The sequence below is a fragment of the Anguilla anguilla genome, chromosome 2 (genome assembly GCF_013347855.1).
Source record: "Anguilla anguilla isolate fAngAng1 chromosome 2, fAngAng1.pri, whole genome shotgun sequence".
Classification (NCBI taxonomy): Eukaryota; Metazoa; Chordata; class Actinopteri; order Anguilliformes; family Anguillidae; genus Anguilla; species Anguilla anguilla.
Window position 1 is genome coordinate 76,079,498 of NC_049202.1, and position 13,797 is coordinate 76,093,294.

At 49.3% G+C, this 13,797-nt stretch overlaps 1 protein-coding gene across 1 annotated transcript in view; it reads left to right on the top strand.

Moving 5' to 3' along the window:
* Positions 1-12,725, top strand: part of aatkb (apoptosis-associated tyrosine kinase b) — a 37,450-nt gene extending 24,725 nt beyond the window's left edge. The window contains 7 exon segments of the mRNA XM_035404291.1: positions 1,102-1,223; positions 1,836-1,985; positions 5,359-7,244; positions 7,246-8,687; positions 10,089-10,329; positions 11,138-11,864; positions 12,719-12,725. Of these exon segments, the coding sequence (XP_035260182.1) occupies positions 1,102-1,223; positions 1,836-1,985; positions 5,359-7,244; positions 7,246-8,687; positions 10,089-10,329; positions 11,138-11,864; positions 12,719-12,725 (4,575 nt within the window).
* Positions 12,726-13,797: the final 1,072 nt, after the last annotated feature.

Consider the following 13,797-nt stretch of genomic DNA (forward strand, 5'->3'; position numbering starts at 1 on the left):
AAAGTAGTATGTCTGTCACCGCCATTTGCATTACCAGCAACACTGAGCACTGTGGTCTTGTGGGTAAAAACATAGCTATTGAAAGACACTTGAAAGTCTAGTAGAGGAGGAATAAATGAAAAAATACCAAGCTACAGGTGTAATACATTACATTACATTTATTTGGCAGACGCTTTTATCCAAAGCGACATACAGAAGTGCATTTCATGGTCATGGACAACTACGAAACACAGGTTCAATAAGATACAATACTTATTTTGTACAGCTATTTCTAGCCAAGAACACAGTTTAGTTCACACAGTGAACACTATTCTGACCTAACCTCTGCCGAGCCAACTAGGCAGAAGAACAAGCTACAATATTAGGACAAATACAAATTACCAAAAAGTGCTGGGATGGGGGAACATGTAACGAGTGTCATAAGGGGGGGTGGGTTTACAATGGCATTATCACCCTGGTGTTATAATACATCCCAGGGTATTTCTGAAGATGTAGTAAACAGGAGGATAACTATGCAGGTGTAATACATAATGGGGTAAATGCTGTAAAAACAAATTTTATGGATGAAATAGGTACCAGGGACATTATGCAGGTATAATAAACACCAGGGTGATAATCTCATTGTAAATAAATACTGGGGTAATTAAATAGGGTAAGTATATGGGGGAAATAAATACCATGGTATTTATACACATAATATACTGTACATATCAGGGTATTTATACATCTTAAATAAACACCAGGGTGTTTATACATGTGAAATAAATATCATTACAATTATCCATCTTAAATAAACACCAGAGGATTAATTCATGTGAATGTGAAATAAATACCAGGGTGTTTATACATGTGAAATAAATACCATTACGATCATACAACTTAAATAAGCACCAATTTATTTATACATGTGAAATACATACCAAGGTATTTACACAGTTTAAATAAACACCAGGGTATTCATACATGTGAAATAAACACCACAGTGTCTATACAGCTTAAATACACACCAGGGTGTTTATACATGTGGAATAAACACCAGGGTGTTTATACATGTGACATAAATACTGGGGTGAGTAAAGCCTGCTTCCTTCCCTTCTTCAGGATGATTACTTTGTGACACCGGACCAGCTGTGGGTTCCACTGCGCTGGATTGGCCCAGAGCTCATTGATGAGGTCCATGGAAACCTGCTATTGGTGGATCAGACTAAACCCAGTAATATCTGGTGAGAATGATCATGGCCTTAATCTGCCTTTCTAATTGCCCGTACAGTTTAGCTGGATACACAAGCCCCTCCCACTCCAATCACCCTACAGTTTAGCTGAATAAACAAGCCCCTCCCACTCCAATCGCCCTACAGTTTAGCTGGATACACAAGCCCCACCCACTCCAATCGCCCTACAGTTTAGCTGGATAAACAAGCCCCTCCCACTCCAGTCATCTTACAGTTGAGCTGGATACACAAGCCCCTCCCACTCCAATCACCCTACAGTTTAGCTGGATAAACAAGCCCCTCCCACTCCAGTCATCTTACAGTTGAGCTGGATACACAAGCCCCTCCCACTCCAATCACCCTACAGTTTATGTGGATAAACAAGCCCCTCCCACTCCAATCGCCCTGCAGTTTAGCTGTATGACCAAGGGCCTCCCACTATGATCACCCCAAACTTGAATAAGAACTTGAAATATCTTTTTTTTTTAATCACAGGATAGTTTCAGCCATGTTTTCAGCAGCTATATTTTGACATTGCATTTGGCAGGGCTCATTGCATTGATTCCCTGGCCATAATATTACAGAAGGAGATGGATGTGTAACTGAGGTTTCTTGCCATCGCAGGTCTTTGGGGGTGACGATGTGGGAGCTTTTTGAGTTGGGGAACCAGCCGTACAGACACTACACTGACCAGCAGGTTCTCACCTACGCCCTGAAGGAGCAGCAGCTCAAACTCCCCAAACCACTGCTGGAGCTGCCCCTGTCAGACCGCTGGTGAGTCTCTACCATCCAATCACAATCCTACAGATTTACCAATCAGCACCTTCTGCTCTTACACATCATCCAATCAGCATCATCCACTCTGTAATTATCCTCTCACATAAACCAAACAGTGGCAGTATGGAGTGGCAAAAAACACATGTAGTCTTACCCGCTGGTAATGGAACGGGATTAATTTAACGATATCTCAGTTATCTGACTCCAAAATAATGTTTTAACATTTCCTCAGGCATTTTATTTGGGTAGCAAGAGAGAACATAATCAGTAATGAACACAAACGACAAGCCTTCGCCCGTCACCCTCACAGGATCTGGGCAAGAACAATTAAGTAAAATAACAAAGACAAAATGAATGAAATCATACGAGCGCTTTTCAGCCTTTTCTCCGGTCTGTCCGTGCTCTCTCTCACCGCCGTGGGGGATCCCGGTCTCAGCCCCCTTCCCGGCCAGGTCCAGCTCCTCCAGCATCCCAGCTGAGGATTCCTTTATTTTTCATCAGTGCTCAAAAAAAAAAACAAAACAAAGATCATAACTGCGCTCTTGGTGTTAGCTCCCGATCTTGGCCCGTGGAGAGCAGCACCCCTTTAAGCACCTGGGCTGATTAGCTAACGCAGCCCAGGTGCGTGTGCTCTCTCCACCAGCCAGCACACCTGAGACCAATCCGCCTCTCTGGAAGACCAAATGCCACACAGTTATACATCGAAGGAGACTGCACATGATCTGCCAGCAGTGTGGTCCTATACGGATCACTATCTATCTGTCTAGACGTGGATGTGCCTCTGGCATGTGTAGCATAGACATCATGCTTCATGCTACACCATTAATGTATAGGCGAATGACAACGTGATGCAGATATCCTGACTTCTATGTGTAAGTTAGGACCTTAGAACTGCTAGGTGTGCAGTGGTAAGAGTCAAAGAGGAATGGCAGGTTAAGGTGAATGCAATTTATTGTACAGTATGTTCAATAATGGCAATATATATTTTTTTACTCTGTAGCACTTTGATATTTATTTCTAATGAAAAGTGCATTATAAATTAAATGTAATATTATTATTATTATTATTATTATTATTATTATTAATAATAATAATATACAATACAAGTCTCCTCGAACCATTCCTTTTTCCCCTTCATATATACCCAAGGATCAAAGAAAAACCCCAAGTCATCAGGCTAACATAACATAACATAATGACGAAAACAGGCCATTCAGCCCAACGATGCTCGCCATTTTTCTAAGTTAATTAGTGCTCGGATTACCTACCGACTAGATAGTATCTAACACTGTATCAAGCCTAGTCTTGAAAATCCCCGGAGTTTCTGCCTCTACTACGTGACCTGGTAGGCTATTCCACACATTGACTACTCTCTCTCTGAAAAATCCTCCTAAAGTCTGTATGGAATCTACCTTTCGTTAATTTCCATTTATGTCCCCTTGTTCTACTAACAGAACTCAACCTGAAGAATCTCTTGTAGTTGATCCCCTTTATGAATTTAAAAGCCTCAATCAAATCACCCCTGAGTCTCCTTTTACTAAGCTTTAAGAGGTTAAGCATCTGAAGTCTTTCCTCATAGCTTTTATCTTTAATACCAGGAATACATTTTGTTGCTCTTCTCTGAACTTTTTCCAGAGCCTCTATATCTTTCTTGTAGTACGGTCCCCAGAACTGCACACAATAATCCAAGAATGGTCTAACAAATGTATTGTATAAGATAAGTATAACTTCCATGTATTGTATAATATAAGTATAACTTCCTTTGATTTATACTCAATACTTTGAAAGAGTGTGTGAGTGTGTTGGGGTTAGAGTAAGTGTGCGAGTGTGTGTGTGTTAGAGTAAGTGTGTGAGTGTGTTTGGGTTAGAGTAAGTGTGTGAGTATGTTAGAGTAAGTGTGTGAGTGTGTTGGGGTTAGAGTAAGTGTGTGAGTGTGTCAGAGTAAGTGTGTGAGCATGTTAGAATAAGTGTGTGAGTGTGTTTGAGTAAGTGTATGAGTGTGTGAATGTGTTATAGTAAGTGTGAGACTGTGAGTGATTCAGAGTAAGTATGTGAGTGTGTTAGGGTAAGTGTGTGAGTGTGTTAGAGTAAGTGAGTAAGTGTGTGAGTGTGTTAGAGTAAGTGTGTGAGTGTTTTGTGGTTAGAGTAAGTGTGTGAGTGTGTTAGAGTAAGTGTGTGAGTGTGTTGGGGTTAGGGTAAGTGTGTGAGTATGTTAGAGTTAGTGAGTAAGTGTGTGAGTGTGTGAGTGTGTTAGAGTAAGTGTGAGTGTGTTGGGGTTAGAGTAAGTATGTGAGTGTGCTAGAGTAAGTGTGTGAGTGTGTTGGGGTTAGAGTAAGTGTGTGAGTGTGTTGGGGTTAGGGTAAGTGTGTGAGTATGTTAGAGTTAGTGAGTAAGTGTGTGAGTGTGTGAGTGTGTTAGAGTAAGTGTGAGTGTGTTGGGGTTAGAGTAAGTATGTGAGTGTGTGAGTGTGCTAGAGTAAGTGTGTGAGTGTGTTGGGGTTAGGGTAAGCGTGTGAGTGTGTTAGAGTGAGTGAGTGTGTGAGTGTATTGGGGTTAGAGTAAGTATGTGAGTCTGTGAGTGTGTTAGAGTAAGTGAGTAAATGTGTGAGTGTATGAGTGTGTTGGGGTTAGAGTAAGTATGTGAGTGTGTTGAGGTTAGAGTAAGTATGTGAGTGTGTGATTGTGTTAGAGTAAGTGTGTGAGTGTGTTAGAGTAAGTGAGTAAGTGTGTGAACGTGTGAGTGTGTTGAGGTTAGACTAAGTATGTGAGTGTGTGATTGTGTTAGAGTAAGTGGGTAAGTGTGTGAGTGTGTTGGGGTTAGAGTAGGTGTGTGAGTGTGTGAGTGTGTATATTTATGTTCAGGTACAAGGTTAGGGTTAAGGTTAGTGTGTGAGTGTGTGAGTGTGTTAGAGTAAGTGTGTGAGTGTGTGAGTGTGTTAGAGTAAGTGAGTAAGTGTGTGAGTGTGTTAGAGTAAGTGTGTGAGTGTGTTGGGGTTAGGGTAAGTGTATGAGTGTGTGACTGTGTTAGAGTGAGTAAGTGTGTGAGTGTGTTAGAGTAAGTGAGTACGTGTAAGTGTGTGAGTGTGTGTGTGTGTGTGAGTGTGTTGGGGTTAGGGTAAGTGTGTGAGTGTGTTAGAATAAGTGAGTAAGTGTGTGAGTGTGTTAGAGTAAGTGAATAAGTGTGAGTGTGTGAGTGTGTTAGAGTAAGTGTGTGAGTGTGTTAGGGTAAGTGTGTGAGTGTGTTAGAGTGTGTGTGTGTGTGAGTGTGTTGGGGTTAGGGTAAGTGTGTGAGTGTGTTAGAATAAGTGAGTAAGTGTGTGAGTGTGTTAGAGTAAGTGAGTAAGTGTGTGAGTGTGTGTATTTGTGTTCAGGTACGAGGTGATGCAGTTCTGCTGGCTGCCAGCTGAACAGAGACCTGACGCTGAGGAGGTGCACCTGCTGGTCACTTACCTGTGTGCCAAGGGTGCAAGCGAGGCAGAGGATGACTTTGAGAAGCGTTGGAATTCCCTGCGGCCCAACGGAGGCCACGCCCCCACGGCCCTGGCTCCGCCCCCCGCCTCCTCCTTTCCCCTGCTCCAGCACTTCCCTCCCCACCCCGAGCCTGGCGATGACATTCTGACCGTGACGGAGACCAGCCGCGGGCTCAACTTTGAGTACCAGTGGGAGCAGGCCCGCCCCAAGCCCCCGTGTCCCGCCTTGGGCCCGGGCGCCCCCTTCTACCCCCCTGTGCCCGGCAGACTCGCCCTGGGGGTGTCCCCATCCTACTATGAGCCCAAACTGCTCCCCCCAGCCAACATGCTTACTGCCCAGAGCCCAAGCAGTGAGTACTACATGCACATGGAGGGGCGGGGGCTGGGCTGCCCCCCCTGCGTGTACAGCCCTGAGTACCAGGGCAGCAGCGGCTCTGCCAGCTTCCTCACCGGCAGCGGGGACTCTGGAGAATGCCTGGGCTGCCCCGCCCTCACACAGCATGATTCCTATTGGTCAACAGACATCCGCAGAGCCGCCGCCTATGACTGGGATGGCAGCCCCACTCTCTCCCTCACCACAGAGCCCCTCCTGGGCGTAGACCACTGCTCCAGCCCCACCCACCCCTGGGAGACTAGCCCCACCCACTCCTGCTCCAGCCCCGCCCACTCCACCCGGCTCTGGGAGACGGGCCACTATGTCTCTTACAAGGACCGAGATGGCGGCTACTACTACGAGCCCCCGTCCTCCCTGGAGGTGGAGCCCTACCTGTTAGAAGGCATGTCAGAGCCCCCCCAGGAGAGCTGGGGGTCCAGAAGCCTGCGACAGGCCCTGGGGGAGCTGGAGAACCCCCTGGGAATCTCGCCCTCCATCTGCAGCCCAAGCCAGGGCTACAACAGCACCCCCTATCTGCAGACCAAGGCCCCTGCAGGGGGCTGCTACTACAGTATGATGGAGCCCATGCGTAACACCATGCCCCGCATGGCGAGGGGGGCCACTCACCACCACATCAACCCCCACTTCACCCCCCCGGGCTGGGCATCCAACCGCTCCTCCAACAACAACAGCCTGCAATCTCAACACCTGCCAGCGAGGGGTGCAATGCGCCACTTCCACTACACTATGCCCTCGACGGATGTAGAGGACTCCTGGCCAATGACAGAGCCCATGCAGGGCTTGCCCTGTTACCCCCGCCACCCAGCTCCTCTCCCCCCCACCAAAGAGAGACACGCCTACAGCTACCTGTGCCCTGCAGGTGAGGAAGCTCCGCCCCCACCGCTGTGTCCACGCCTCCACACAGAGGCGGGGCCTCAGTTCATCGACCCGCTCACAGGCGTCCTGGTCAGGAGCTATGCTGCCCGCCATCACGAGCAGGAGCGGAGCCTGCGCCCTACTGCCAGAGGGGGCGCTGTTCTGGATGGGGTTGTTCTCAGGGGCGAGGCTTGGGCGCCCCACCCTGGGGCCCCCGGGGAGCCCGTGTCACTGAGCAGCTGCGCGGTGGACAGCGGGCTGGAGCAGGGCAGCTCTAGCGTCAGTCTGGTGGACATCTGCGACTGCAGCGATGACGATGACATCACGGACATCACCTCGGGCGTGTTTGCTGACTTTCCCCCAGGGGGCAGCGATTCAGGGGAGAGGGGAACCCCAGATCTGAGCCCCACCCAGAAGCAGGCGGGGACCCCAGACTCCATTGAGTCCATTGACCTGCCAGCTAGCCCTGCCCTCCATCCTTCCAGCCCCTCCAACTGCACCCCCCTAACACCCATCGCTTTCCCCCCCCCCAGCCCCCCCCAAAGCTCTGGACAGCGGCTACGACACTGAGAATAACGAGTCCCCGGAATTTGTGTTGAAGGAGCCACATGATCTGCGGGATTCGGAAGGGTCAGTCCCGCCCTCAGGAAAGCCCGTCCCCATTGGGGAAGCCGATGTGACTTCGCCCCCTGCTGCTGAACCGGAGCTGAGCAGGCTGTGTGAGAACACGCCATACAGAGACTCTGCCTACTTCTCTGACTGCGACACAGAAGGTGAGCGTGCTACGCTGGACCAGGGGGCAGACCCTGTGGGAACCACGCCCATGGAAGAGCCGTGTAACCAGCAGGCGGGGTGGGAGGAAGGGCTTCTCCCTGGAGTTCCGCCAGAGATGGGGGAGGAGTCTCCCACTGAGTGTTCCGCCCCCTCTGTCTCCCCCTGGCCCACTGCAGGGGAGGAGTCTCAGCATGAAGGCCCCGCCTCTGACTCCACCTCTGAAGAGAGCAGAGGTGCCATATTGTTGGATACGAAAAAGCAGGAGGGAACCAACAAAGAGCTGCCGGAGTTTGAGCAGGTGGAGCAGATAGTGGAGGTGATGGAAGTAAATGAGGTGGAGGTAGTAAAGGATGTGGAGGAGGAGAAGGAGGTGGAAGAAGAAAAAGAAGTAAAGGAGGTAGATGAGGTAGTGATAGTGAAGGAGATTGAGGAAGTAACAGAATATGTGGAGGAGAAGGAGATGTACAAGGAGGCAAATAAAGTAAAAGAGGAGGTGAAGGTAGTGGAGGACATGAAGGAGACAGATGAGTTAAAGGAGGAGGTGGAAGAGGAGGTGGAGGTAGTGAGAGGTTTTAAGGAGGAGACAGATGAGATTAGGGAAAAGGTGGAGGAGGATGTAGAGGTGGCAGTAATGACAGAGGTTGAGGTACTGAAGGAGGTAAAGGAGGAGGTGGTGGAGATAAAGGATGAGGTGATGGAGGAGGTTGAGGTGGAGACAATGACAGAGGTTGAGGTAGTGAAGGACAATGTGAAGGAGGTAAAGGAGGAGGTGGTGGAGATAAAGGAGGAGGTGATGGAGGAGGTTGAGGTGGAGGCAGTAACAGAGGTTGAGGTAGTGAAGGAGGGAAAGGAGGACTCCTCTCCAGGTGCTTTGATGGAGGAGGTGTTTGGTCCCCAGAAGCCCAGGGGCATTGTTTCGTCCCTGCTGGGGGGCAGGGTCTCCCCCGGGGATGGGGAGGGAGGGGACTCGGAGGACAGTGAGGAGTCGGATGAGGAGCTGCGGAACTGCAGCGTTCAGGAGCAGAGCGGGGAGGACAGTGAGGAGGACAGTGACGAGGAGAGCCAGGTCGTGCCCCTGGTGGTGAGCAGCAGCAGTAATGCCTGCCACCTGCGCAGCCTGCTCCGCACCTCCCTGTCCCCCACACAGGAGCGCAAGGCTAAGGCCGTCTCCTTCTTCGACGATGTCACTGTCTACCTGTTCGACCAGGTGAGTCTCGCACACTCCATCCTTTGCACAGCCCAACTCTTTCTGGAAGGAAGAAAGCCCCATAAGAGCACCTTTAATACATATTTGTGTTGTTTTGGATATTGTTGAGAATGATTGTTTACAATTAGCTATTTAACAAATGTGCCTAACAACACAGGGTAGAACAAAAGAGAGCATCTCTCCCAAATGGTAGAGATATAGGGGAAGAGATATAGAGATACAGGGGAAATTGAAACTTGTCCTGGGGTGTAGATGTGTCCTGGGGTGTAGGTGTGTCCTGGGGTGTGGGCGTGTCCTGTGGTATGGGCATGTCTTAGGGGTGTAATCATGTATTTGGGGCTTAAATGGGATACTGAACTGGACATCATGGAGCTCAAAAACAGGTCTATATCTGGAAGGAGACTCTAACGTTCTGGAATAATGACCCTGGCTGGGAATACTGTGTGCATGTGCGTGTTCTGGGAATACTGTGTGCATGAGCATGTTCTGGGAATACTGTGTGCATGTGCGTGTTCTGGGAATACTGTGTGCATGAGCATGTTCTGGGAATACTGTGTGCATGTGCGTGTTCTGGGAATACTGTGTGCATGTACGTGTTCTGGGAATACTGTGTGCATGTACGTGTTCTGGGAATACTGTGTGCATGTGCGTGTTCTGGGAATACTGTGTGCATGAGCATGTTCTGGGAATACTGTGTGCATGTGCGTGTTCTGGGAATACTGTGTGCATGTGCGTGTTCTGGGAATACTGTGTGCATGTGCGTGTTCTGGGAATACTGTGTGCATGTGCGTGTTCTGGGAATACTGTGTGCATGAGCATGTTCTGGGAATACTGTGTGCATGTGCGTGTTCTGGGAATACTGTGTGCATGAGCATGTTCTGGGAATACTGTGTGCATGTGCGTGTTCTGTGAATACTCTGTGCATGTGTGTTTTCTGGGAATACTGTGTGCGATTTCTGGGAATACTGTGTGCATGTGTGTTTTCTGGGAATACTGTGTGCATGAGCATGTTCTGGGAATACTGTGTGCATGAGCATGTTCTGGGAATACTGTGTGCATGTGCGTGTTCTGTGAATACTCTGTGCATGTGTGTTTTCTGGGAATACTGTGTGCGATTTCTGGGAATACTGTGCATGTGTGTTTTCTGGGAATACTGTGTGCGATTTCTGGGAATACTGTGTGCATGTGTGTTTTCTGGGAATACTGTGTGCGATTTCTGGGAATACTGTGTGCATGTGTGTTTTCTGGGAATACTGTGTGCGATTTCTGGGAATACTGTGTGCATGTGCGTGTTCTGGGAATACTCTGTGCATGTGTGTTTTCTGGGAATACTGTGTGCATTTTCTGGGAATACTGTGTGCATGTGCATGGTCTGACTAATACCAGCTCCCGCTGTTCCAGGAGAGCCCCACACGGGAGCTAGCGGAGCAGGGCCTGCCTGTGGGGGCGGAGCTAGCGGAGCAGGGCCTGCCTGTGGGGGCGGAGCTAGCGAAGCAGGGCCTGCCTGCGGGGGCGGAGCTAGCGGAGCAGGGCCTGCCTGCGGGGGCGGAGCCTGGAGACAGGGGCCCAGAGGGGCTGGCAGTGTCTCCCACCCAAGAGAGAGCCTCTGATGACTCATCGGATGGGAACCTATCAGAAGAGAGTGAGTGCACTGGAGGAGCCATGCCACATGACGCAGGCCCCTGTCGAATGCTAATGCAGGCTAGGTTAGCAAGTATAGAACAACCAGGAAATAATGACCACTGCCTTTATTTTGCCAGGGTCAGAATGAATGAGATGGATAGGCTTTTGAGAGAATGTGTCAATGTTTAATTTTAGTATTTAAAATATACTATATATAAGTTTTGCTATCAGGTATTGTTGCGGTATCACAAACAGAACACTTCACAGTTCAACCAATAGGTGTCGACCTAGACAACCACAGAAAGTCTGCCATTACCTACATGAGTCTTACCCAAAAAGGACCAGTCTGGGTGTAGGGTTTTGCATTAACCCAGCTCTAAGACACCTGATTTTAATTATTAATGTTCTGGTGGTTGAAGACCACAGTTAGTTGATAAGTTGAATAAGGTGTAGCAGTGCTGAGCTAAATTTTGCACACACCCCTGACCAACAGTCTTGAATGCCTCCAGGCAACTGGGTGTGGAAACAACACTCTTTTATAACACTGTGGGTGTGAAAACAACACTCTTTTATAACACTGTGGGTGTGAAAACAACACTCTTTTATAACACTGTGGGTGTGAAAACAGCACTCTTCCATAACACTGTGGGTGTGAAAACAACACTCTTCTATAACTCTGTGGGTGTGGAAGAGCACTCTTTTATAACACTGTGGGTGTGAAAACAACACTCTTCTATAACTCTGTGGGTGTGGAAGAGCACTCTTTTATAACACTGTGGGTGTGGAAGAGCACTTTTCTGTAACTGTGGGTCTTTCTGCTTATGCAGGTGGAGGGTTGGAGTGGGAGGATGATTTCCCCTTATTGGCCAGTCCTTTGTTGATGATGTCATCATCTGAGGCCCAGCCAGCGGCACGGTTCTCCCGCTTCAGCATCTCGCGCTTCTCCATCACACACGTCACTGACTCCGACATGGACTCCGCTGGAGGTCTGCCTGTCCCAGCATGCATCTGCCATCCCCTGTGTGTGTGTGTGTGTGTCTCGCACTTCTCCATCACACACGTCACTGACTCCGACGTGGACTCCGCTGGAGGTCTGCCTGTCCCAGCATGCATCTGCCATCCCCTGTGTGTGTTGTGTGTGTCTCGCGCTTCTCCATCACACACGTCACTGACTCCGACATGGACTCCGCTGGAGGTCTGCTTGTCCCAGCATGCATCTGCCATCCCCTGTGTGTGTGTGTGTGTGTGTGTGTGTGTCTCGCGCTTCTCCATCACACACATCACTGACTCCGACATGGACTCCGCTGGAGGTTTGCCTGTCCCAGCATGCATCTGCCATCCCCTGTGTGTGTGTGTGTGTGTGTGTGTGTGTGTGTGTGTCTCGCGCTTCTCCATCACACACATCACTGACTCCGACATGGACTCCGCTGGAGGTCTGCCTGTCCCAGCATGCATCTGCCATCCCCTCTGTGTGTGTGTGTGTGTATGCATGTGTGTGTGTGTGTGTGTGTGTGTGTACAACGCTGTGTATGTATGCGTGTGTGTGTACACTGTGTGTGTGTGTGTGTATACAGTGTGCGTGTGTGTATACTATGTGTGTATGCATGTGTGTACACTGTGTGTGTGTGTGTGTGTGTGTACAACACTGTGTGTATGCGCGTGTGTGTACACTGTGTGTGTGTGTGTATACAGTGTACGTGTGCTTGTGTGTGTACACTGTGTGTGTGTGTGTGTGTACAACACTGTGTGTGTATGCGTGTGTGTGTACACTGTGTGTGTGTATACAGTGTGCGTGTGCTTATGTGTGTACACTGTGTGTGTGTGTGTGTGTATACAGTGTGCGTGTGTGTATACTGTGTGTGTATGCTTGTGTGTGTACACTGTGTGTGTGTATGTGTGTACACTGTGTGTGTGTGTGTGTATACAGTGTGCGTGTGTGTATACTGTGTGTGTGTGCTTGTGTGTGTACACTGTGTGTGTGTGTGTGTACACTGTGTGTGTGTGTATACAGTGTGCATGTGTGTATACTGTGTGTGTGTACACTGTGTGTGTGTGTGTATACAGTGTGCGTGTGTGAATACTGTGTGTGTATGCTTGTGTGTGTACACTGTGTGTGTGTGTGTGTGTGTACAGTGTGCGTGTGTGTATACTGTGTGTGTATGCTTGTGTGTGTACACTGTGTGTGTGTGTGTGTGTGTGTGTGTGTGTGTGTGTGTACATTGTGCATGTGTGTATACTGTGTGTGTATGCTTGTGTGTGTACACTGTGTGTGTGTGTACAGTGTGCGTGTGTGTATACTGTGTGTGTATGCTTGTGTGTGTACACTGTGTGTGTGTGTGTGTATACTGTGTGTGTACACTGTGTGTGTGTGTGTGTACAGTGTGTGATGCTGTTCTTTATCTTTGCAGGGAGTAGTGAAGATGGAGAGAGGGAGTAAGGGAAGAGACCACACTGCTGCCCTACCCTGCCCCGCCCACTCTGTCCCCTTCCTGCCCTGCCCCGCCCACTCTGCCCCCTTCCTGCCCTGCCCCGCCCACCTGCCCCCCTCCTGCCCCCTCCTGCCCCACCCACTCTGCTCCCCCCGCACTTCCCACTCTGCCCCCCCCTGCCCTGCCCACTCTGCCCCCTTCCTGCCCTGCCCACTCTTCCCCCCCCACCCCCCCCTGCCCTGCCCACTCTGCACCCCCGCCCCCCCCCCCCCCCCGCCCACTCTGCCGCCCCACCCCCCATGCCCTGCCCACTCTGCCCTGCCCTGGCTGGGGTTCCCTCTGCACACCCTGCATTCTCTTGATGTTTTACTCAAACACGTTTGGATACTGGAGTCCCCAGCGGAAACCTACCGAGTACAAACACCCCACTGTCACCCGTGTGCCCCAAACCCTTCAAAAATTATATATGTGTGTGTGTGTGTGTGTGTGTGTGTGTGTGTGGACATTGGAGTCACGTACTCTCATGCCACAAATACACAACTAAGATGATCACTGATATTTGTTATGAATGGGCAGAAATTTATAGTGAAAAGAAACAGGTCATAAAAGACCATCAGACTGACACACGGACGCACCAATGCTTGATTTTCACAGGGTTCCCTATAGAGAAGCTGGGCTTTGCACACATGATCTCCCGCCCCCACCCACTCAGACTCACGTGTGCTAGTGTAATAGTGGTTCGTTGAGTGTGGTTTGCAGGTTTTTAAGTTTTGGTAGCCTGGAAACTGCAGCACTGAATCACATGCAGGAAGATTCAAATGGACGTGATTTTGGTTGGACTCTACACCACCACCTTGTGGACGAAGGCCACATTTTTACCCGTGGGGGTCCTTTTGTAAAAGCGGTTTGCGTGCGACTTTCTGACGTTCTGTATAAACACTTCTACTTTTTCTGTGGCTTCAAGAAAACGCTCAGTGTCTCCATCACAGACTGAAACTCAGAGATCCACTCTGTTCCACTGGTAGTGAGCTTTAGCCAGACTCATGCATCATTTAAGA